Below are 23,722 nucleotides of genomic sequence, written 5' to 3' on the forward strand. Positions count from 1 at the left end.
AGAGATTTTTATTAGACCTTTTCTTGCATTAGGTGAGAAATTACCATCAGCTATCCGAACCTTTTTATTTCCAGGACACGGTGAATAGGATTCAAACATGTTTGAGGAATTGGTCATGTGGTCAGATGCTCCAGAATCGATTATCCATGGAGTAGATTTAAAACAACAAGATAGAGCATATAATTCATTACCTGTGTGTGCCAAAGAAACACTAGAAGTACCGGATGTCAAGTTGGATTTCAGCAGCGCAAGAAGATGCTCCATTTGCTCAGTGGTGAAGGGGCTGGTCTCAGCCTCATTAGCAGTAGGAATAATGGCTCGGCCTGGCTTGTCACCTGTTTTTCCTTTCCAATTTGCAAGTTTCCCATGGATTTTCCAACAGTTCTCACGAGTATGGCGAGGTTTGTTGCAAAAATCACACCAAACCCGTGGTCTTTCATCTGATTTACGTTGAAACGCAGCAGCTTTATTATAGCCTCCACCCGTGGTAACCAAGGCTGAACCTTCAATAGCAACTCCAGGTCCCTTCTTGCCCAACATCACATTCCTCCGACTCTCTTCTCTTCTAACTTCTGAAAAAACTTCACCAATTGAAGGCAGGGGTTGTCTTCCAATGATTCTCCCCCTTACCTCATCAAACTCGACATTAAGGCCAGCCAAGAACTTGAAGATCCGATTGTCTTCCATGGTCTTCTTATGATGAAGTCCATCCTCGGCAGATTTCCACTCATAGGTGTTGAAGAGGTCAAGGTCTTGCTAGGTCCGCTTCAAGGAGTTGAAGTACTTTGTGACGTTGTCCTCCCCTTGTCGTATCTCACCAAGTTTGAGGGTTAATTCAAAGATCCGTGATTGATTCCCTAAATCAGAATACATTTGATTTACATTCTCCCAAAGCTCTTGTGCTGTTGGATAGCACATGTAATTAGAGCTAATGTCTTCTTCCATAGAATTCACAAGCCATGTCATCACCATGGAATTCTCAGCATCCCATATAGCATAGTTCGGATCATCCACTGCAGGAGCCTTCTTTTCACCCGTCAGGTAGCCCATCTTTCCTCGTCCTTTGATGTACATCCAAACTGATTGAGACCATCTCAGAAAGTTGTCACCATTCAAGCGAATTGTGGTGATTTGGACAGAGTGAGATTCCGAGGTGGTAGGACTGATTTTTGACGAATCAGTGATAATGGGATTGTTCAGAGAAGGTTGAGGAATAGTAGTGGACTCGTTTGAAATATCTGACATGGTTTCAGAGAACAGGGATTGAAAGAGAGGAAGAAAAAGGATTTCGGTAAGCAAATTGCTAGCTTTGATACCAAGTTGAAGAATAGGGTTTCACGGGAATAATTTTCTTTCATTGAGATTATTCTTTTATAGAGTTTACAACATATACAAATCCTTCAAATTAGGAAACTAAATCACTGATTGAAAGGAAAGAATAACTCCTAACAATTACTTTCCTAAAAATACAAAGATTGACAACTAATAAATAATTTACAGCTTTACAAAATTATTTCTTTCCATATCAGTTTTGGTTTTCCAACATGTTCATTTATAGAGGAATTCTGAGGAGCACATCCCAAGTACAGGTGAAGCACTTACAATACTCAAAATGAAAAAGAGAAAAAAATAAGAAGAATAAAGAAAGGAAAAAAAGCCTCTCTTTTCTAACGGCAATACACATTAGTGATGAATCTAACAAAAAGACCTACTCCCCTCAGTTATAGGGTCAACCATTTCCATAATGAATGGTTTCAAGAAGATCCTTTAGTTTCCATTGTAGTAATTCCACCCACCTCTCAAATGTTCTTCTATTACCCTCTTTACAAGTACAACACACCAAACAAAGTGCTGCACTTGATGTTTTTCTTGACAAACTTGCTATGGTAGCTAGCTGGAACCCCATGCACATCCTGAGAAGAATCTACACAACTCAAAAGAGTATAAAAAATCATGGACCAAAGATTGTGGGTCATCAGCCAGTTGACCAGGAGGTGATTGGTTGTTTCCTTATCCCTTTTTACAGACACAAAACTACTTTGGAGGACCCTTCCTCTCCTCACCAGCTGATCAGTGCTCAGGATCCTTTCCCAGGTGGCCATCCAAATGAAGAATGCCACTTTGAAAGGAGCAATGCTGCCTCAAACATCATTTCCCCAAAACTAAACTTCTTCATTCTCCATCAACACCTTGAAAAATTATTTAATTGTAATTATTCTCTCTTTAGCACATTTCCATCAAACTGCATCCAAAAAAGAGTCCATGTCTTCGAATTTCTCATCTTGGAAATTCTTGATGAATTTTGGGTTCTGACAGCCTCCTGTCTTAGAGCATACTCCGCCACCATATCCTATCCTTTTTTCACAATCCTAAATATATCCAAGAAAGTTGCCTTCAAGAAGGCTCCTCATGGACATCATGCCAAAATTTCAATCTTAGCTCATCTCCTATTTGTAGAATATATGCTTAGAGATCATTTCCCACTCTCCTAATCCTCATTAGCTGCCCTTCAGCCTCAAGCCTCCAAAGCATTCCCAAACAGTGCCTTATTAAGCTTCTGTCCTCATATAACCTAAACTCTCTCCTCTCCTCCTCATTCTCCAAAAGCACTCATACATACCCTCATTTTGGAGAATATACCACCTTTTGTCAATCCCTCATTACCACACAGATGAACAGGAAACTCCATTGTGGCATTGTGTGTTTTCCAAATTCTGGTCTCATTGAGATTTGGATGGTAAGGTTTATATTGAGTATGTCAGTGAGTCTGAAAGAGGTTCTTTGTATCAGTGTGAATCTCCTTCCTTGGAAGAAATGACTAAGGTCATGCTTGACAACTGTTTTTTAGAATGGTTTTTTGTTCTCTAGAACAAAAAATGGGAATAACATGTTTAACAACAAGAAAATTGTTTTTTGCTTTCTGTTTTTAAAAATAAAAAACAAGGTATTTTTCGAGAACATTTTTTAGTTGTTTTTAATTGTTTTCACTTATTTTCTAAGGTTTGTTTTAAAAAATAATTATATAAACATGGAGAATGATTAAACATAAAACACTAGATATAAAAATTATTTTTAAAACATATTTAAAAACATTAAAAAGAGGTTACAAACATTTCAATTTCTCAAATAGACTTTTGTTCTACAAAATATTCAAGAACAATTTTCAAAAATTGCTTTTCAAAATTGTTTTAAAAAACGTTCATCAAATAGGGCCTAAATTTCCTTGAAAAAAATGATTAAATTTCCTTTGTTGAAAAAAATGACTTTTTTAGTCACACATATCTTGCTTCCTTCCTTACCTTGTAACTCTATTTGATATATTATTATGATTATAGATTTATTTTATGGATGTTAATTCTAGCATGTAGTTTTAAGAATATTTTTGTTATAATGTGGATCAAATAATGCTGTACTCACTTTTTATGACAGGCACACTTTCATTCTCTCAAGGGTGGAGAAACAACAAATATGGAAAACGGTCGAGGAGCTACTGATTGACAATCAAGTGGAGGCAAGTTCTTGGCTTGAGTGCTTAGTTAAATTTTGATGTAGAATGGTCTTGTGATCTGTTCTCAGTCAAAATGTTACTAAGTATGGTTACATAGTTGTGCGAGACATTGCAAATATTCATTTTACAGGCCATTTGTACCATGTTATTCTACTAATCAAGTTCCTAACTATCTTAAATGTTTCTGTTACTTGATAATGTACATTGCTTTCTTTCTTTCTTTCTTTCTTTCTTTTTCTTCATGGTATGGTAGCACTGTAGCATTATTAACAGTGATGATCTGATGGACTGAAATCCTTGATCAGAAGCCATAGAACCCAGAAAGAGAGTACTTTAAATCACTTCTAGGTGTCTATGGCTCTTTGTGACACACCAGAGTCCCTGGGCAACAGATGGGATTTGGTCACTTACAGCTGAAATTGCTAATTGTTGACTCAGGTAAGAGAGCATGCGGCAGCAGTTCTAGCAGGTTTGTTGAAGGGTGGGGATGAAGATCTAGCTAGAGATTTTCGTGATAGAGCTTACATGGAGGCAAAGAATATCCAGAGGAAGCGAAAACAGAGGTAGTTTCCATGTTTCTTAGTTCCTTTAGTTGGTTACTTCACTCTTTCCACTTAGTGGATGTTTCAATTCCAACATATCTGGTCATCATTACCCCTCTTCTTGAGTCAAAATTCATCCTTCATTTTTTTAAACAAGACATAATCAGTGCTGTTCTGGCCACCAGGATTCTGGGAGGCTTGAGTTAGATATTGTCATAGCTGACAAGTTTTTTTTTGCAAGAAATGATCTGTGCCCAAGTTTTGAGCTTGCAAATCTTGTTTAACTTTTTTGCATTGTGAAATTTATTTTCTGGAAAGGACCTCTTTCTGGTGCATTATTTGTACCCCACCTTTTTGGTGAAACAATTTCTGAGATCCTTCTTGTTTTTTTTTTCTGTTTGTTTTACTGAGGTCCATCTGAATGTTTTGCTCTATAGTTGCATAAAATTAATTGGTTAACATCATAGGTTATGACACATGAAATTTGTCAGGTGCATGTCTTTTATGCAATTTGTGCATGTGGAACATTAATAGAAGATTCTTGGTTTTTATCTGTATGAGATTTTAAATTTGCTTTTTTAGTCTGTACATGCGCATCCCACATGCATAAGATACTTAATGCATTTTTCTTTCCTAGCACTAAAATTTTCGTCTGTAACTACATATTCTGATAGAGGAAATTTACAAATGCAGAAATTTGAATCCTGGTCAGTCCATAGCTTCTATACATGGTGCTGTACTTGCTTTGGCAGCTTCAGTCTTATCAGTTCCTTATGACATGCCCAGGTGTGTACATGTTAAACATAACAGGTCTTACTGCCTATTTTATTTTTATGGTGTATTACTTTAAATTCAAATTAGTTATGGGATGATGAATCAAAAGATTCCAAAATTTTTTGGGAAAGAGAAATTATTGATGACCATTTTTTTTTTCAACAATAATGGTTAAACATTTGTATTACTTTTTTATAGGAGGAAATTGTTATTGCTTATAATGACAATAACAGTTAGTGAAACTATGTTGTGCAAAGGCTCTGACATTAGCTCAGACAAAAATAGGTATTAAGAAAATTTATTCAAGAAAATCAAAAGGTGGTGTCAACCACATACATGGGAAGGTACATAACTAACTACTAAGAAAAGAAAAGGAAAAGAAACTGTAATGGTATTAACAATAGGCCTCGAGTCTCCATGAAACAATCAATGAAATCCATACAAGAGAATCTTCCTTCTCAAAAGAAGTCAGAAACCAGCAAACAAAGATTTAAGAAGGATGTCTGCAATTTCAACTATGAAGCAGCCTCTGAACAATTATGTTAAATAAAATTGGGATGTTTTATGTACTACAGACATCTTTTTATCCAATTCTGCTTGGCAGAGGCTTGAATTTTATTGAACAATATTAATATTTGCCTATCCAAATTTTAGCTCTTGGTTGGATGCTCAAAATAATCTTTTGGTATGAATTTATGCTATGTTCTCTTCAAGATATGGTGCACTGAGTGAAACTACAAATCTAAGACCTTTTAATTGCTTAATTGCTGATTTCTCTCAAATGATATTCTTTGTTTTTTTTTTTTATGCGATCATTAATGGTATTCATAATTTTGTTTCAGTTGGTTGCCCGAACATGTTACTTTACTGGCTCATTTTGTTAGAGAGCCATCACCTGTGAAATCTACTGTTACAAAAGCAGTTGCAGAGTTCCGTCGGACCCATGCTGATACTTGGAATGTTCAGAAAGATTCATTTTCTGAAGAGCAGCTTGAGGTATCTTCACACGGGACTTTACACATGCTGTACTTTGTATTTTAGTAAATTAGTCACATGCCTTAGTTTTTAATTTTTCTTCACTTCGTTACTTGCAGGTTCTGGCTGATACATCTTCATCATCTTCATATTTTGCTTGATCCACCTTATACCATTGAGTAGAAGAGGAAAATAATAGAAACACATTGATTGAAAATAATGTTGAGAAATTATGCCTTTATTGATAATTTGATCATAATCCATAAAATGAACTTTTATTTACATTTGCATCAGTTATCACTTATCATTGCCATAAGAAGTATATTATTTTGCATAAAGTAGGTTTTCTTGCCCTCTGCTGTTGTATAAGCTCTCTCAAACCATAGGGTCCATCAGATCATCAGATGGTAAATCCCATAGGACGCAGTCTGAATTGAATATGCTGGACGAGTGTCTAATTTCTTTTCCACCCCCAGTCTCTTCCCCATTTTCATCCTCGAGTTTCTCATGCAGCCGCCCTTGCTGGTCCCCTGCTGTGCATGTGCTCCCAGTACACATACTCTGGCTCCATGGTGATCCATCGCCTTCGTTTCCAAACGGTGATGGGCCATACTGAAATCCAGGGACAGATATGGGGAAGCCACTGCAGGCCCCAGCAAAATTTGCGGAAGTGGCTCCATTGGAGTCCCAAGGCTTGTTCAAGGGTAGCATTGCAGGCTCTTGCATGGCCCTTGATAATCCCAGCTTGATCTTCTCAATGGTATCATCTTTTTCATCTTGTTTGTTGGCAGTGTAAGTGGCTGCAGTGTTTCCTGGTGCAGCGCCAGATTGCTGAAACTGGAAGTCGATACGCTTTTTGGTAAGCAGGTGGAGCATTTCATCTTTAAAGCAGCCGAGGGCCGCTTCAGCAAGGTGAGCCACCTGTGGAGGAGCCAGCGTGGTGGCAATCTCGGCCATGAGATGGGAAAAGGGCTTGTGGGTGACCGGATCAATTCCCATGCCTGAAAGCTTCTTTTTCAGCTTGGTGTTCCAGTGATTCTTAACATCATTATCGGTGCGGCCAGGCAGCTGAGCTGCTATCAATGACCAGCTGCAATGCCCATTTTAAGAGGTAAGTAAAATACCTAAGGAAATAAGGAAAATAGGAAAATAGAATGACAGCAATTCATGTACCGGTTGCCAACAACTGAATGAAGCTTCACGATGGTCTGTTCTTCTGCATCCGAGAATTGGCCATGCTTCAGATCAGGACGAAGGTAATTCGTCCATCGCAGCCTACAGCTCTTCCCACATCTCTGGAGACCTTATGAGTAGAAAAAAGAGAAACAGAAAATCAAATGCATTTTTAGTAGAATCACATTTGAATCACTAACCCTCGGAGACAGGTGTAAAGAGGAGAGAACACAAACCGGCATTCTTAGGGATGAGGCGCCAGTTGCGGGTGCCATGCTGGGCGATATAGGAAGAGAGTTTGTTGTCTTCCTCCGGTGTCCATTGCCCCCTCTTAACATTGTCCTTCTCGCAACACGGGATCCGACCCATCTCCGGGTATTTCCTTATTTTCTCAGCCCTCAAGAAAAAACTCTAATTGGGTTTTGAGCAGAGAAAGCAGAGAATGGGATGGAATAATAAACTAAGAATATCGTAAAAAGAAAAAACCCTTGAGTATGTTTTCAAGTGATAAAAAAGATAGGAAGTGAGGTGAGTGATGGAGGGGGAGGAGATAATATATTAGAAATTTAGAATGGGGTGCATTGCATGGAATGTGAAGTGAAGAGAGATGCCACCAAAGGTGCATGAGGGCATTAAAGAATTCAACGCCGCTGAGCGTGTGAGAGATGGGCCGGTAGCTCACCCACAAGACGCTTGGTCAACCCTCTCTCTCTCCATCTCTCTCTGGTTGACTGTTTTCTGGTTGTGCAGGGGTTGGGTGGCATGCTGCTTCGCTCACACAATTCACAATTCCACTGGAGGACGCTCCTCTTGGTTTTTATCAAATTCCGAAGTTTAAGGTTGTTGCACGTGTGGGTGGCACCCCTGTTTCTTGTAGGCAATCTTCATTTTCTTTGTTTTCTTTTCTACGTTTGGGACTTTATACAATTCTATATATTTGGGCGACAAGAGTGGCTGGTGGCATGGTGTTGTGTTGCTCTCAAGTACCTCTTCTTCCCATTTGGTCCACTAGGTGCCTGGGGTATTTTCTTTTAGAGTCTCCTTTTCAGGGGTTCCGTCCAAATCTAATAGAGAGGGAAAAAACAAAAAGGTAAATTAATTATAATTAGGGGTGCAATTTGATCCTGTTGGTTGGCTCCTTTGGACGGCCTTTAAAAACCAATTTCCAAAACTGGGTTAGACTTGAGTTGAAACTCAATCTCAATTTGGGTCGGCTTGGGTCCAAAGTTAAACCCCAAATCTCAATCTCCATATATAACTCTCTTTTCAAGAACTTAGTAATAATTTTAGTTACAACTAGAAGGTAAAGAAGGTATCATGCATGAAAGAACTGTTGAGAAAGTTTTAAGATTAGAAGTCTTCTGGAAGAATGTTTTCCCTGAATGTTATGGTTGTCTCTTAGGTGACATTTATTTTCTACAAGGAAAATTATAAGTAAGTTTAAATTGATCTAAAATCTAATAGAAACGAATGCGGAAGCATCATCACTCAAACTTGAGCTAAAAATCTTAATGAATTCTTTTAAACCAATACCAACTTCTCATGGCACTTGCAAAAGCTAAAATATTTTAACCATGCAGCAAACAGGGAATAAAGAAAGAAAACAGATTACCAAAAAAAAAATAAAAATGACAAGGATTAATCAAGAATTCTTGTTCATTTTTATTTCAAACCAGGGGTTAATTACAATAATCCCAACTAACAGAAGGCTCCTCCATTAAAACTTAGAGAAACCACCCCAATTTGTATTGTGTATCAAGGGCCTATGCAGTGACAAATCAACAGCGGCCAGCCTTATTGATCATTTTTCATGTATAGAAAAAATTGTTCTAGGTGTTTTTTAGCTTAGTTTTGCAGTTATAAGTCCTTCCACTGATCCAACGAATGCAAAAACGGTGACAACCAAGCAAACAAAGCTAAATATTTGAAGAAGAAGCCACATTCTTGTCCAGACTCCAATTTTCCTCTGCACAAAGTACATTTCCACTGGAAAATATATAGCCAAGGGCCAAAAGTTCATGGCTCCTATCACCCCCAAAACCTGGTTGAAGTATGGGAAGATCATGGCTATTCCAGTTGTTGTTCCAACATAAGCTGTTCTGAAACAGAGTCTGAACAAGTTCACTCTGAATGCTGGCAACAATGGCAGTTTGAAGACGTAATCGTTGTTTACAAATCCACTGTTGGGGAACTTCTGGGCAGACCATCTGTCCACCATTCCGAATAGTGGTTGGGTGTATATCTGAAAACAACAAAAACAAGCATTTACAGCTTGTACAGGCTGTTGTTTTGGTGATTAGAAGAATGAACAAGGCCTTGTTTGATAGTAGTACCTGATACCCTCCAACCAAATGAGCCACCACACAAGCATTTGCGAAGTCAACAAGCCAGTATGGCTCGTAGAACCCGAACCCTGTCAAGAGGTTTCCTGGTGTGTCATCCCCAAAGGCTGCATATCCAAAGCCTCCACAGAAGAGGTAGAAGAGGGTTGTGACAGTTATTGCCAGAGTTGATGCCTTCTTCATGGTCTCACTTTCTGGTGGGGGTGACTTCAAAGTGTCCTTCATGTTTTAAATTGCAAGTTTCATCATTGGTTTCAGTTTCTTAAAAGATTAAATGCTGTTTTAAGTTGGGAATTTGAATTGTGTAGCACCTGAATCTCAATGCTGATTAAGGAGTAGGGATAGGCAAATGCAATGTCTCCAAGGGCTTGGGAGATCAGCCATACTTTTTCAGCTACAGTGGAAGTCGAGATCCCTTCAATGCTTCCCTTGATTTTCCCATCTCCTGCATGACAACATAGCCAGAAAAGCTGAATGATTAAGCACGCAGAAAGTGGTATTCCAAGGCCAACAAGCCTAGAACAAACAACAGCAGCAACCTCACCTATGGTCTTGGCAAGGCCTAGTCCCAATCCAATGAAAGAATAGCAGAATGACATGACTGCAGCCACAACTGAGAGCCATTCTATGTTATGGAAATCGGGTATTTGAGATGTTACAATTTGAATGGCTCCAAATACTAGCATAAAAGAATTATCTCCATATGCACAAGCAGCATCATGCCCTTCTCTGTGATAACAATTTGATTTGTTAATTGCCCTGCATCCATTTGACAGAGAAAAAGGAGAAAGCATCAAGAATCTTCACTGTTTAGAAGATGGGAAATCATACTGGGAATGGCAGGAGCCCCTTGAACAATGAACATACCTCATGCTGATAGCAGACGTAATAGTATAGGCAATTCCAATCCCATATAAACTTATATACACCACCAGGGCACACACCCATGCACTCCTGCTTCCTGAAATGCCATCTCAAGCATAAACTGCCATACCCACTCATTCATTTTCATAATAATGAATTTCATGATAGACTCCATTATCCTATGATCAACATCAATGTACATTGATCATTGTAGAAACCCAGATACTCTGGAATTTTGTTTTGGGCAGTGCTGAAGAAATCCTCAAGAATCAAGATGGGTGAGAACTCCTGAGAATTACTAAACATTCATAACATTCAGGGTGATTTTGATTCAAGATGCTGAGGATTTTTTAGCTTCATTTATAAATTGTTCCTTCTAACATATATAACTGAAAATCAATGGGACTCATATAAAATAGCAAAGAAAAAATTTTAATTAAAAAAAAAAAGAAAAGAAAATATATATATTTTTAAAAAAGAACTAAACTTATATATATATTTTTTAAATATGCTAGCAAAATCAATAAAAAAATTTTATATTTGTATTTTAAAATAATTTATAAAAATTATTCTCCTTTTAAGGCAGGAGAATTTTTATTATTTTTTAATTTTAAAAACACCAAAAAATGTATCCAAATACCATATAATATCAGAAGGTATAAAACTAAGAACATGACTCAGCTGCATTTTGTGTGTGTATGTGGGTGTTTTTCTTTTTGTACACATCACTACTCCACTGGGCTTTGGGCCCAACAATCTATTGGTTCAGTGTTGCTTCCTTGGCTCTTGTTGGCCTTTCTTCTTTCATAAGAAATTATTTAAAACCCACTGTTTCATATGCACATCCTATAAAATATTCATTGCATAGAGGATATTTTTATGGTTATGTTTTGGTTCTCGAAAAATATTAAAAAAATAAAAAAAATGTTAAAAAAAATAACTTTCTCATTATCTTATAAAAAAAATACTAGAGAAATAAAAAATAATTAAAACTATTAAAAAACTTATATATTTAAAATTATTTTATTTTTATATCAATTAGTCAAAATAAGTAAAATGAGTTTAAAGTACCAAATAAAAATAATTTATTAAGTTTTAATTTTTTTTTTTCACTTTTTCTATCTTTCCATATTTTTATTTTTTAGTTTTATTTTTTACATTTTTCGTCTCATTTTTTAGAATAAAACATAGCCTACATATATGAAAAATAGGGAAAAAAAAAAGAAATAAGAGTTATATATAAAAATAATTAAGGTCAAGATATAAAAAAAAATAGGTTTTTTTTTTTTTTGTATAATTTTTTTTTTCTTTTTAAATTTTATCAAAGGCTTTAAGGTGGAGTTGATATGTGGAAATGACATGGTGAAGTGCAAGGTATACAACTGCAAGTCCTTGGATTTGGCGTTTTGGCAGTGACTGGTGGGTTTGGCATCACCTTATCTCAGTCACTTCCTTCTAACAAAGGACGTGGAATCTTCACTACCATACATTTCAGTCAGTCAAACGAGAAGAAACCATACAACTTTGAAACTACTACCATTTTTGTAAGTTTGAATTGCTACTACAGCAACCCACCCTTTTAGAAATTAACAAGTTGAAACCACACAACCCATGTGAACCAACAATGGAACATTAAAAATGAGCATCAACTAGTCTTTAATCTCAGACCAGCCATAGTTAGAAACACTTAAAGGAGAATCACAGCCAAGTATTTGTGAAAGGTATTGTCATAAGAGATGTTCATTATCGAAAATGCATAATCAATCGAAATACTTCATGTATGCAAATAAAATTTAAATGCTTTATACCCGAGTCTCGTTGTTTTGTAGCTTTACTTTTATTTAATAATCTATATAATAAACTTTGCAGGGTAAAATTAAAAGTTTGATACTTCCTGATTATTAGGAGACCCGCACGTACGGTTTTTAGGGGGATCTGGTCGAATGTTTTAGGATGAAATAGGTATCACTTTCTTTTTGGTTTGACCTTTTCCCTGAAAGGTGGGTGCGTTCATCCCCCCTTTGCACCCACCTTACTGTCCTTTCCAACCTAATTTTCATCATTTAAACTAACTCGCCTAAAGTGGATTGTTGTTGGGTGATCAAACAGGAAAATTGGCAAAAGAGAAACTAAAATGGAGCTTCCCTGAAATCAAGAATGGGAAATGGAGTAGCAGGAGTATGCAGTTACCTAAGTTGATGTGAACAGCTTCCAGGTATGAGCGATTTCTGCCGGGGCCGCATTCTGGATCTGGAGATCTGTAGGAATCGCAAAGGAGGAAGGTAGAAAGAAGGGTGACAAATGCAAATAACAGCATGGACACAGGACCTGCAATCCACCCCAGCTGAGCCACACACCATGCAAGGGATAGGACTCCAGACCCTATCACTCCAGTTATGATATGGGCAACTGCTGTCCACAGGCTCCCTTAAAAATTCAATCAAATTCAGAATCATTATAAGCCCCTTTCTTCAAAAACAAGTATACAGAATCAGGGTCTTCAATCATTCCTTTTGGAAGTTGAATTATATCATCTAAAGGGGGAAAAGCAATGAACATATACCAACCAGTTCTCTTGGTAGGAGATTCCACTGGTTGAACACCTGAAACATAGGTTGAGTTCAGTAATGGGGTCTCATGATCTCCAGCTGTTTCCTCCATTGCCTTCAGAGACATCCCTGATGATCAGCTTTGTGAAGAACCCAGCCTCTCCAGAGAAACAAATTTCAAGAGAGAAGAGAGGAGAGAAATTTGGGTGGTAAGCTCTGCCCAAAGTGGTAGTAAACTATTGTCAAAATGTCAAGTTTCCTCTTTGCTTTCTAGAGTTCTGAAACCATTTGCCAGGCTTTGCTATTTTGAGACCCACTACTTAGGTTAGGGCTTTATTTAATTGTGTTCTATCAATAAAAAGACTAGTTGACAAATTCTGACGCAGAAAGTAAATTTAATAAAAAAAAATTTAAGTTTTGTTTCGTCATTGTTAACATGACATGAGAATCCACCAATATAATATGAACTTAGAACAACCATCTATTTTCCTTTATGTAATAATATAGGATCTATGCAATAATACAAGCCATAGTTAGGTCGACTAATCCTCTTACCTAAAGATCAACCCATATCCCACTACCCCATGGCCTCCTTGTATTCATGTGACAGATACACACCCTGACTGTTAGGCTCACACACTGTCCGAAGGAAACAAGGGATGATTCACAGGTACAAAGTTGCAGACATTGGATTCTAGACATCAAAATTGACAATTGAATGAAGGATGAGTTCCATGTCTTGCTGTATCTTCCAAGAAAGTCATTCTGATGAGACATAATGACAGAGTTCAAGCAAAAAAAATTATGACATGCCATTATGTAGGTTGAATGATTAATTGGAATCATTAAGTGGAGAAAACAAGTTTTTTTCCTTGATAGAAAAGCAGTCCTATCTAGCCATTATGAATGCAGTGTTGGTGCATAATGGCATAGTTGATCTTAGAAAGTTAAACAATGTACAAGTGTTCTTTGACTTTATCAACAAAATCAGATGACTTGTCACTGAAAATTTGTAATGGGGCCTGGTTTTGGACCCCAAACAGGGATGAATTAGGAAAGAGACGAGTTTGTGTGTCCTATTAACCATCTTGCCACCCAACCGAATAGTCCAAGAGGAAGAAAAGTAGAACCAGAAAGTTCAGACTCATCCTTGTCTAATTTGACCCGGATCCTCCTTTTGGTCCAATTGATCAGTCTTCAACTTGAAGTTGGTCATAGGAAGCATCAGAGTAATGAATATGATTAGATTTTTGATCCATTTCAAAACAGAACAGCAGTGAGGTTTCGTCCAAATTCTGCCCATTGAAAATGAAAGTGATGTTACATCTTTCCCTTGTCCTTGATAATTTTGCGTCCAGAATACCAATTCCAACTAAGGGAAATAGATTTGCTCAAGCCTAATTCATAATTTCCCAGGAACACAGAGTAATCCCACATCCTACTTTTTGACTTTTATAACTAACATTAGATGCTGGTTTTTCACAATTTACGTTATCATGACTAGGGGAGGAGTTATTTTTATCTTTTAACATTGAACAAGGATGGAGAAGGGTTAGAAGGGCCTGTATCACTTTTGAGGGGATTGTAGAGGAGAGGATAAGGTAGAGAAGTGGTGTTGCTAACAGACAAGAAAATCATATAGAAATAGTGAGTTAACATGCAACCCTATAACATTTTTTATAAGGAAATATAAAGATGGAGCCCTCATTTATGTATTTTTAAAGTTGGTGTTCCGTTTAAGTTTGGACTCTGATTAGTCATATGAATGTGAAGTTTAGTAGGTCAAAGTTAGAAACGTGATGAGATTGTGATGTATGACATGGTTTGTTTTGCTAACACGTAAAGAAGAGCTATATGCTTTTTCAACGATGTGATCATTTGTTTTAGAGATGATCGATGACGAGGCTCAGTTTTGGTTGGTTGAAGTTCAAAGCCACCTGTTTATCAGTGTTGGTTTCATGATCTTAGGCTGAATAAATTTGGCTTCAAAGGAGGGTAAATAGGGATGAAACAACTGAAATATATTTTGTATCTTCAGACATTCTAGAAATTTACTAGATCACTCATAAAGGTAGAGTAGAAGAACATTAGAATGAGGACTGGTTGATGGCAATCTTGCCCATCAACTAAATGGTGACCCTTGATGCAGAATTATTCATATTAATCCGTCATACAGACGGACTGTTCCTAATGGTCAAGTTTGATGCTGGGTTAAATGTGATAGCTTAATTCAGTAGCCTATTCAATTTGACGGTCTTAATCCATTTTACAGTTTTGATTTTTGAACTTAACAAAGGTCTTTAATAATGCTAGATTACAGGCTCTGCTAGCTGTAAACTGGGTTAAGAAGAGCATAGACAAATGATACAATACATTTGTATTCCAATATGAAATTTTACAATGGTAGGCTCCTTCTGATCCCAGTCAAATAGAAGGCTCCTATTCTATGAAATACTATACTACATTGACATTGTTTCCAATGGTTATGTATTCAAGCTTTTCCTTCATTTTATGGACAGCAGAACTTCCCATAAATCATTAGCCACTAGCATAAACTAGTTTCTAGCTTACCTTGGCACTTATTATTCCTTCAACAGACCCAACTAGGGTAAGTATTGATACAAGCAAGCACACAAGGCTAAACGTCCGAAGAATGATCCATGTTCTTGTCCAAGCCCCTATTTTCTTTTGCACTAAGTACATTTCTACTGGAAAATATATAGCCAAAGGCCAAAAGTTAAGTGCCCCCAACAATCCCAAAACCTGGTTGAAGTAAGGGAAAATCATCGCAATTCCAGTTGTAGATATAACATACGTAGTTCGAAAGCATATCCTGAGAAGATTCATCTGGAAAGCTGGCAGCAATGGGAGTTTTAAGGTGTAGAATTTATTCACAAATCCACTGTTTGGGAACTTTCTGGTAACCCATCTTTCCACAAATGCAAACACTGGCTGGCTATACACCTAACAGAAGAAAAAAAAAAAGGTGTATCAACAAAAAAGACTTGTAATAATTACCAATCTGAATTGTGGAAACAAATGAGAAATATGTAGAGTACCACTAGACAGAAAAATAACATATTAAATAATGTGGAAAGGTCAATACCTATTAGAAAAAGGAAGCAAAATTCTAATCTGTAAGTTCATAAAATTTTCTGGTGGAATTACCTAAAATGAAGCTATATTTGGGAATAGGAATATGTGAGTAAGTATTTCCATCCATAAAGAAAACAGGGGATTAAGTCATATTTTTGAAGTTCAACTAGTTTTGACATAAAATAGTAGTGTACCTGATAACCACCCACAAGATGAAGAATGATGCAAGCATTAGCAAAGTCGATGAGCCAGTAAGGTTCGAAAAATCCAAAACCTGTCAAGAGATTTCCTGGTGTATCATCCCCGAAGGCTGCATATCCAAAGCATCCACAGCAAAGGTAGAAGAAAGTGGTAATAAGGATTGCAGACATTGAGGCCTTCTTCATGGTCTTGTTTTCTGGTGGAGGGGCCTTCAAAGTATCCTTCATTCCACCAATTTCATAATACAAAGTTATTTTATGTTGTTTTAAAAAATATTCTAGATGTCAACCAAAGACAAACCTGTATTTCAAGAAGAATTAATGAGTATGGATAGGCAAAGGCGATGTCTCCAAGCGCTTGAAAGACCAACCATATTTTGTCAGCTGTATTAGAAGCTGAGATTCCTTCAATACTGCCCTTAATCATCCCATTTTCTGCAATTAAACGCACAAGAACCTGATGTCTGGTCGGCCAGCTCCATGAACCATACTTTTCATTAACTTTGGGTGATGAATAATGGAATATCTATCTGATCTTGATACAAGTCATCAACAGGTTTGAGTTTTTTCTTGACAGTAGCATCATGTAATTTCACAAAAATAACAAATTGATTGACAATGTTACCTACTACTTTTGCAAAGCCAAGTCCTAATCCAATGGAAGCGTAGGAGAAGGACATGATTGCAGCAACAATTGAGAGCCATTCCATGTTATGGAAATCTGGTATCTGAGACATTACAATCTGAATAACTCCAAATAGCAACATATAGAAAGTATCTCCATATGCACATGAAGCATTATGCCCTTCCTTGTGGTAGCAGTTTGATCTCTGAATTGCTCTGCATCAATCCAGGAACAGAAAAATTATAGGGACAGTGTCAAATATGAAATCAACTAGAAACCAACAAGGGAAAAAGTAGTAGTGTATGCACACAATACTAGTGCAGCCTCTAAAGATCCTTCTAAAAAAGTGTGTTATCTAGATCTTCCGATACAGGATAATGCTTCAGTGTGCTTGATTAGGGTGAGATCCAAGTAACAGTATTTACAAATCATGGGCTGAAAAACAAATATAGAAATCCCAGCATTCACTGAAGGAAATACCTCATACAGGTTGCTGTGGTAATTACATAAGCAGTACCAGTCCCATACAAGTTCACATATTGAAGCAAACCACAGAACCATTGCCTTTTTCCGCCTGAACTACCACTAAACCGAATCAGGAGGCATATAAAGGAGACAAATCTATTAGAAACAAAGCCTAAAATGAGGATGAGACAGAGATTCTAAAAGAAGTAGACAAGGTTGGTTTTTTTGTACTACCAAGATTCACTCTAACAGCGTCCATGTAACAGTAGTTCCGAGTTCCAGTAACAGGATGAGGAGATCGGTAACAATCGGAGAGGAGGAATGCAGAAACATAGGTGACTACTGCAAAGCAAAACAAGGAAATTGGCCCCGCTATCCATCCCAACTGTGCAGTGCTCCATGCCAGAGACAGAACCCCAGCTCCGATAACAGCAGTAATTATGTGAGCGATGCAACTCCATAAAGTTCCTGGTTGATAAATCCTTGCCCATTGGCACTAAATTCAATATTGAATTACAAGCGATAAGCCAATAACTAGTCCTAGAAGGCCTTTACCAGTTCTCATCGGACGCCCATCATCATCACAGGGACCTTTAGCCAGTTCGAATGAGTGCTGGACTGCCATGTTTATCCAATTCAGAGTAAACAATGAAGTTTGCTACCTGTATATCCAATATGAACAACCTAAGACCAATTATAATTAAACAAAAAGACTATGCTATACATACTTCAGTGAAATTGAATCTATTCCTGCACCAGCTGCAGGATAACACCAGCTTTAATTTCCCTCTCACCTTATGTGTGGAACTATATCCTCAGTGTAGTGTAAGCTTCCTCCATCAGCATGGGAAACTAAGCATAGGTTCCTTTAGTTTTATAATGTTCCAATTCTACCGACTCTTGAATGCGTAAGGCAGCATTGACCAACAAACTTACTTAGTACTTGTAAAACGACATTTACCAACTAAATGGCATAGTAGTATGAAAAGAACCCACCAAAAATGATAATACAAGGTTAAAAGTCTTTACCATCGTTGAGAAGATGGCTGCTATTTCCACTCTGATTCCAATCCTGAAGATTGACATATACTAAAGGAAACAATTTTATAAAGAAATTGTTTTAATTATTTTTCATCAATTACTAAGTTGTGATACTGATTACTTATGGAGAAAGGGGAGAAAAAAAAAATCTCATCATACCCTTACAAGTAATTTCTCTTCATCATAGGAGATTTTTTGAGGCCTTTTCAAGGGAATCTACACAAGTTTGGCTTTTTTAAAGACAAAGTTCTATGGATCCAACTTTAGTAGGCTTTTTGCACTTAGAGTCCACAAGAATATATGGTGCCAAGTCAACAAGATCCTCCTCCAAATGATAGGAGGATCAATTATCATGTTCTTCTTTGAGATTTATCCTTTCGCCTTTCTTTGAGATTGTTTTCTTGCCTCTGCTTTTCTGTGAAAAGCTAGAAGCATGCCACTGGATCCTAGTGGGTTGGTGAGTAGTCTCCTTCACTGACAAAGAAATCCACTTGAAAAAATGCAAAAATTTTGTCTGATACATTTGCAAGCATTCCAATGTCCAAGGACCATAAGAGGTTCCTTCTTTCCCTAAAGTTAGAACCTCCTCTTAATTGATACTTTTGTTTCATTTTTTCCATTCTATCACTGCAAAGGTTAGCTTCTTTGCAACTGACTTTCATTGATTTTTTTCCCCTTTTGTCTTTAGCATTCTGAAAACTCTGTTATTACCATCTTCAAGGCCTTACTTTTTCTATTTAAAAACAAAGGGACCTTAAAATAGGTTAATGAGTTCTTCCAGCATACAATATCATTTGAATAGAAAACATCCCTCATCAGTTTTCTCTCTTATCAACTTGCCCATGCCCCCTTTTTACATTTCTGCCTTTGAGAAGCTTTTCTTCATGAAATATCTTTATGATGAGATCATCATATTACTATTACCTTTATGAATAAAAGGGAAGCTAAAGGTGGGCACAAATATTGTTTATCTTCTCCTGAAGCATTTGAGATTCACAAACTTAGAATGCAACTATGCATTTACAAAGGCAGATATTGTTTGTCAGTTTCTAGCTTTCAATTGAGGATACTGTTGTCTTGCTTTCATATAGACATCAACAACTATTCGTCCTCCAACATGTGGCTAACCTCCCAAGTGATAATTCAGACCAACCCTCCATCAATCTTTCTTTAAGAGCAGTTCTAAAGTATTTGTTTGTAGCCCATGTATTCAGGAACAATATAGAATAGATTCAAGGCTTGACTTACCTTGTTGACTGCAGGAACTCGATAAGATGAAAAACAGTAGTCAAAACTCTATGGAAAGAAACCAATAATAGTAAGTGCCTACACATACTTTGACTACGGTGACAGTAGTGTTCCCACCATGACACAACTCACACCCATGTGCCATCACATACCTTGACGTTTCTTATCCTCTACATGTCCCCGGAATCACTCCCTGGATTCGGAAGATGGCGATGAAAGCAAGTCATCCAGATGGGCCATCCTCTCTATTGTCCATTTTTGACTTTTCTCTGCACAGCCTACGACTAGTCGACTACTATTACTCGCCTCGTGGCCTACAATTTGTCGTTTTCCCATATCCGAATGGAGTGGGTAGAGTGGGCTTAGTATTGACCGTTCCAGGCCCATGTCCTATCATATTTGGGCCTGGCTTGTCTTCTACGTGGTTGATTTTCTCCAGCCCCAGCCCACAAACCGAAAATGAGTAACGGTTGACTGCAACCGCGACTAATCACTAACGGCTAAATAAACAAATAATAATAATAATAATAATAATAAAGGGAAACTCTCCTACCGTACACAAAGCTCTTGCAGTAGGGGAGCATTATTTGGAGTATGGAGAAGTGATGTGGGGTTTGGAGATGAATATACCTGACGCTGGAGGCAGCAGTAATGTTGTAGGCGATTCCAACTCCGTAGAGGCTCTCATTGGCGAAGAGTCCGCACCAGCGTTGGTTCTTGTCTCCTGAAACATGTAGCACTCTTTTTCGTTAAACTTTTCGCAGATTTGGCATCAGCATCACCCATGTGCCAGGCCAAAACTCTTGTTTGCTTGCTGGCCAGCCATAGGTGTTTCTGGTGAAGGAAGGGAAAGATCGGATGGTTTATTTTAAGTCTACTGCCAATCAAATTTAAAAAATATTTTTAGTGGACCATATAGATTGACATAACGCTTGATTTTAATTGGGTTTAATTGATTTGAGGTCAGAAGTGTATATTTAATTGAATAGAGGCAAAATTTATTCAAAGCAGAAGAAAATTTTAATCAACATGGACCCTCTCACTGAAAGCAACCCATGTAGGTTAGGCAGTGGTTGATTAATGGGAAGAGTTTGGGACGCATAGGAAAGGCTTGTGGAGGGAGAAAGTGTTACCAAATGAGGGGACGGGCAATCAATTGGGTATAGTGATTATTTGCTTCAACAGTGGATGTGAAAATGATTTTTTTTTAAAAATAATAATCTTATGTATAAAAAATAAAAACAGAGGATGTATTGATTTTCTTGCATGTTAATGGGTTAATATTTTAATTTTTAATTTTTAATTTTTATTTATTTATACGAAGAAATTTCAAACTTAGCATGTATTTAGTTTGAAGTAGAAAATAAAAATGGGCCTATTCTCATTGTGGGTAGCAAGTGGTCTTTATGGAGGAGCCCAAAGCTGTGGGTGCTCACCTAGATAGAATTTAACAGCCTGGGTGTAAGAGCTATTTCTGGTGGGGCCATGTTCAGGATCAGGTGATCTGTAGCAGTCACAGAGAAGGTAGGTAGAAAGAACGGTGATCCCTGCAAATACTATCAACATCAGTGGACCTGCAATCCACCCAAGCTGAGCCACGCTCCATGCAAGAGACAGTACCCCTGCCCCTATCACTCCTGTTATCACGTGTGCCATTGCAGTCCATTGGGTCCCTTCACATCAAATTTCAACCTAAATTAATATAGATATAGCCAATATGATATAGTACACTTTCATTGTTGGTCCGATCATTTATTTTATTTCTAATAAATTAAGTCATAATCACAATGAGTTTCTGAATATAAGTCAATGAAGAAATTTATGGCTAGAGTTGGAAAATTGTAAGGGAGTCTGTAACAGTTTTTTCCATAATCAGAAAAGCCTCCTTGTGGTGCAACACAGAGATATTACAAAATCAAGTTTGCATCATGGGGTTGGGGCCAACTTGCTGTTTGTATCATCTTTTGGGTTCTGCCTAAGACAAAAGAGACACAAGATCTATACATACACAGAGAGAGAGAGAGAGAGAGAGAGAGAGAGAGAGAGAGAGAGAGAGAGAGAGTGCAGTCACAACTGTAAGAGAGTTGGCATCATTTGGTGTTTGTATCCCCCCTTAATTGCGATTGCCATTTGGACAGAGCCTCCATCTTTCTCCCACTTAGATGTTACCTCCTAAGTGAGTATTTTGTATCCCAACTGCAGACCCCCCATCACGCCCCTGCCTAGATGATACCGCCTAAATTTGTGGTTTGGATTCCCATTTCCCACTACCCTCCCTCCTCTATCTCACTGCAACTGCTGCTATCTAGTCTCCCCTGCCTAGATAATACATACCACCTTGATTTGTAACCTCTAATAGTGGTGTACCCACTATCCAGGCACCTTCTAAAAATAACCTCCTACCCAGGTGGTGCAGCACACCTGGTTTTTCTGAGAAACCCCTGTTCAACACCTGCACTTCTCTTTACCAGCATAATCCCAACATCCAACTTTACAAACATAAATTTTGGTTTCCACCCATCATTTCATTTTCCTATATTTCAAGACAGAGACAATATTTTGGACTCAACAATCATTGCCTGCATTTTCAGAGAGTTTCTGAAGACTAAATAGAATCTGAAGACATGGCTTCCTTCCCTAAGAAGAAAGTAAGAAATGGAAACAACAACTTCATGAGCAGAGTCAAGCTCAAAGTTTACCTGTTCTTTGGAAAGACTCCTCTGGATCAAAAGATGAAGCGTAGCTTCCCAGTAATGGAGACTGTTGATCATCTCCTTCACTTCCCATATCTCTCTCCTTCAAAAAATTTAGCAATTTTGGATCCAACTTCTCAAAGGAGGTTTTAACAGAAAAACAGGTCCCTTATGTCATAAGCAACACAGCCAAGTTTATAGTTACATGAAAATGAGGAGGCCCATCAAATCACAAAATGGATGGTTAAAACGTGCCCTTCCCTAATTGGGTCGCTCTTATCCTGCCCCGTTACCGTATCATTTTGCCCACTAAGTTTTTCTGGTCTTTGGTTTATAGGTAATATATACCAATTAAAGGGAAAAAAAAATTACAACTAAGAAGGCAAAAGAAATTCTGAAACTTTTGTTACACCTAATGAAAACCATTTGTTATTGGTATATATTACCAAGTGGTGACATCATCGTTTAGACTTTCATACGTTGGACCACCAAGCATGTAAACTTACTTTTCCTTTTTTCTTCCTAGGGGCCGACTTCAAGCCATTGTTCATATGCAAGCCCATAAAGTCCAATGCCTGTCATCTTGTAGATTTGATTGTTCCTTAAGAAGCAAGTAAAAACATAAAGAAAAAAATCAAAGAACTTGGTGAAATACAGGCAAGATAAGAGAAAATTCAAGAATTAAATATTAGGCAACTGCAATTCGGTTAAGTTTGGGTAGGTAGGAGCAAAAGCCATCTGAGTCACTGGTATTATTTGTTGCCACCGCTAGACAATTTGTCCATTTTGAAAATCCATCCCCCTATCACTATGGTCGAAAACAGGTGGTTGGCTTTTTCTTGGAGGCTACCATATTGTCAACGGGATTGAAGGGCTTATCAGGAGTTTGTAGCTTGTACACAAACCATTTGAAAAATCTTCTATACCGTAAAGAGCTAGAGTTCCCATATTCACAAAGGTCTAATATTATGCCTCCAAGAATTGGACTTTGTGAATAATAACTATCTTAGAGTTAATCTACAACACACACTTCTTATTTATATAGTTATATGCTTAACTTTTCTGAATTGCTTCCAACCATTTCAAATTATGTTCTTCTCTTTGTCTTATAATCATTCTTGCCTCGAAAGTTCCTGATTAACAACTTCGTTATTACGATCACTTGGACAAAAACCCTTCTAGAAACCCCACCAATATACACTTCTGAAAACAGACAAAGAGCTGATATTCTTTTCAATCCAAGTGACATGGAGTATATACAACTATCACAACAGAACATACATCCAGTATGTTGGTGCTTGGCCAATGAGGACTTTCTAGCTAGCCTTTGAAACGTAGACGAAAAGTTTGACCTGCACACAGGAATATCCAGATGGGTTTTCTGGGCACGCCCCTTTGAAGCTTAAGTTAAAGAGATAAAGAACTGGAGCAAGAAAAGAGTTTTTTTTTTTTAAAATGGCAGCATACCCCCTCTTATGGTTCAAGAGTGGCTATTTATTCTTGCTCAATTGTAATGGCTTCTCAGATGTCTTAATGGTGCCTTTAATTGCTCTTGATCGTGTGTTATCTTCCTTAAGTGAATGATTGTTGGCTCATAAAGGCTGTCAAGCTTTGATCCTTAAAGACT

General features: G+C 37.5%; 3 protein-coding genes across 8 annotated transcripts in view; 1 reads left to right on the forward strand and 2 right to left on the reverse strand.

The window, feature by feature from the left end:
• LOC100263530 (proteasome activator subunit 4) overlaps positions 1-6,081 on the forward strand; it is a 45,669-nt gene extending 39,588 nt beyond the window's left edge. The window contains exons 31-35 of the mRNA XM_010646342.3: positions 3,430-3,511; positions 3,947-4,071; positions 4,744-4,836; positions 5,667-5,820; positions 5,919-6,081. Coding sequence (XP_010644644.1) covers positions 3,430-3,511; positions 3,947-4,071; positions 4,744-4,836; positions 5,667-5,820; positions 5,919-5,960 — 496 coding nt within the window. The 3' untranslated portion in view covers positions 5,961-6,081. The remainder of the gene's footprint in view (positions 1-3,429; positions 3,512-3,946; positions 4,072-4,743; positions 4,837-5,666; positions 5,821-5,918) is intronic.
• On the reverse strand, positions 6,010-7,975 carry LOC100265285 (transcription factor MYB80). The gene is made up of 3 exons (XM_002268861.4): positions 7,209-7,975; positions 6,973-7,102; positions 6,010-6,889 (listed from the first exon to the last, which is right to left on the reverse strand). The coding sequence occupies exons 1-3, from the start codon at positions 7,339-7,341 to the stop codon at positions 6,175-6,177; spliced, it is 978 nt and encodes a 325-aa protein (XP_002268897.1). The 5' UTR covers positions 7,342-7,975; the 3' UTR covers positions 6,010-6,174.
• Positions 7,976-8,610: 635 nt separating this feature from the next.
• Positions 8,611-22,274, reverse strand: LOC100254980 (probable amino acid permease 7). 6 transcript variants are annotated; one of them, XM_019217077.2, is made up of 9 exons: positions 18,143-19,873; positions 17,908-18,012; positions 17,669-17,775; positions 17,348-17,581; positions 17,129-17,222; positions 16,649-16,863; positions 16,325-16,458; positions 16,018-16,245; positions 15,082-15,691 (listed from the first exon to the last, which is right to left on the reverse strand). In XM_019217077.2, exons 3-9 carry the CDS (start codon positions 17,736-17,738, stop codon positions 15,290-15,292), a joined length of 1,377 nt encoding a protein of 458 aa, XP_019072622.1. In that variant the 5' UTR covers positions 17,739-17,775; positions 17,908-18,012; positions 18,143-19,873; the 3' UTR covers positions 15,082-15,289. The 6 variants fall into 6 exon arrangements, with proteins under 6 accessions (XP_059591070.1, XP_059591071.1, XP_059591069.1 ...); XM_059735087.1 differs by adding exons at positions 8,611-9,533; positions 9,626-9,759; positions 9,859-10,073; positions 10,182-10,275; positions 12,369-12,605 and having other exon boundaries at positions 12,746-17,775; positions 18,143-19,874; XM_059735088.1 differs by adding exons at positions 8,611-9,214; positions 9,306-9,533; positions 9,626-9,759; ... (1 more) ...; positions 10,182-10,275; positions 12,369-12,605 and having other exon boundaries at positions 12,746-17,775; positions 17,908-19,874.
• Between the last annotated feature and the right edge of the window lie 1,448 nt (positions 22,275-23,722).

Source organism: Vitis vinifera, chromosome 19, assembly GCF_030704535.1.
Source record: "Vitis vinifera cultivar Pinot Noir 40024 chromosome 19, ASM3070453v1".
In the NCBI taxonomy this organism is placed as follows: Eukaryota; Viridiplantae; Streptophyta; class Magnoliopsida; order Vitales; family Vitaceae; genus Vitis; species Vitis vinifera.

What these genes read in the sequence shown, in the direction of transcription:
- LOC100254980 (XM_059735087.1), bottom strand. Translation starts at nt 12,854, where the DNA reads ATGTCTCTGAAGGCAATGGAGGAAACAGCTGGAGATCATGAGACCCCA. An exon ending in ATCTCCTACCAAGAGAACTG is followed by an intron (nt 12,606 to 12,745) that starts GTTGGTATATGT and finishes TGAATTTTTAAG; the next exon opens with GGAGCCTGTGGACAGCAGTT. An exon ending in TAATCAGCATTGAGATTCAG is followed by an intron (nt 9,534 to 9,625) that starts GTGCTACACAAT and finishes TAAAACATGAAG; the next exon opens with GACACTTTGAAGTCACCCCC.
- LOC100265285 (XM_002268861.4), bottom strand. Translation starts at nt 7,341, where the DNA reads ATGGGTCGGATCCCGTGTTGCGAGAAGGACAATGTTAAGAGGGGGCAA. An exon ending in CCTCATCCCTAAGAATGCCG is followed by an intron (nt 7,103 to 7,208) that starts GTTTGTGTTCTC and finishes TCTACTCATAAG; the next exon opens with GTCTCCAGAGATGTGGGAAG. An exon ending in CATTCAGTTGTTGGCAACCG is followed by an intron (nt 6,890 to 6,972) that starts GTACATGAATTG and finishes TGGGCATTGCAG; the next exon opens with CTGGTCATTGATAGCAGCTC.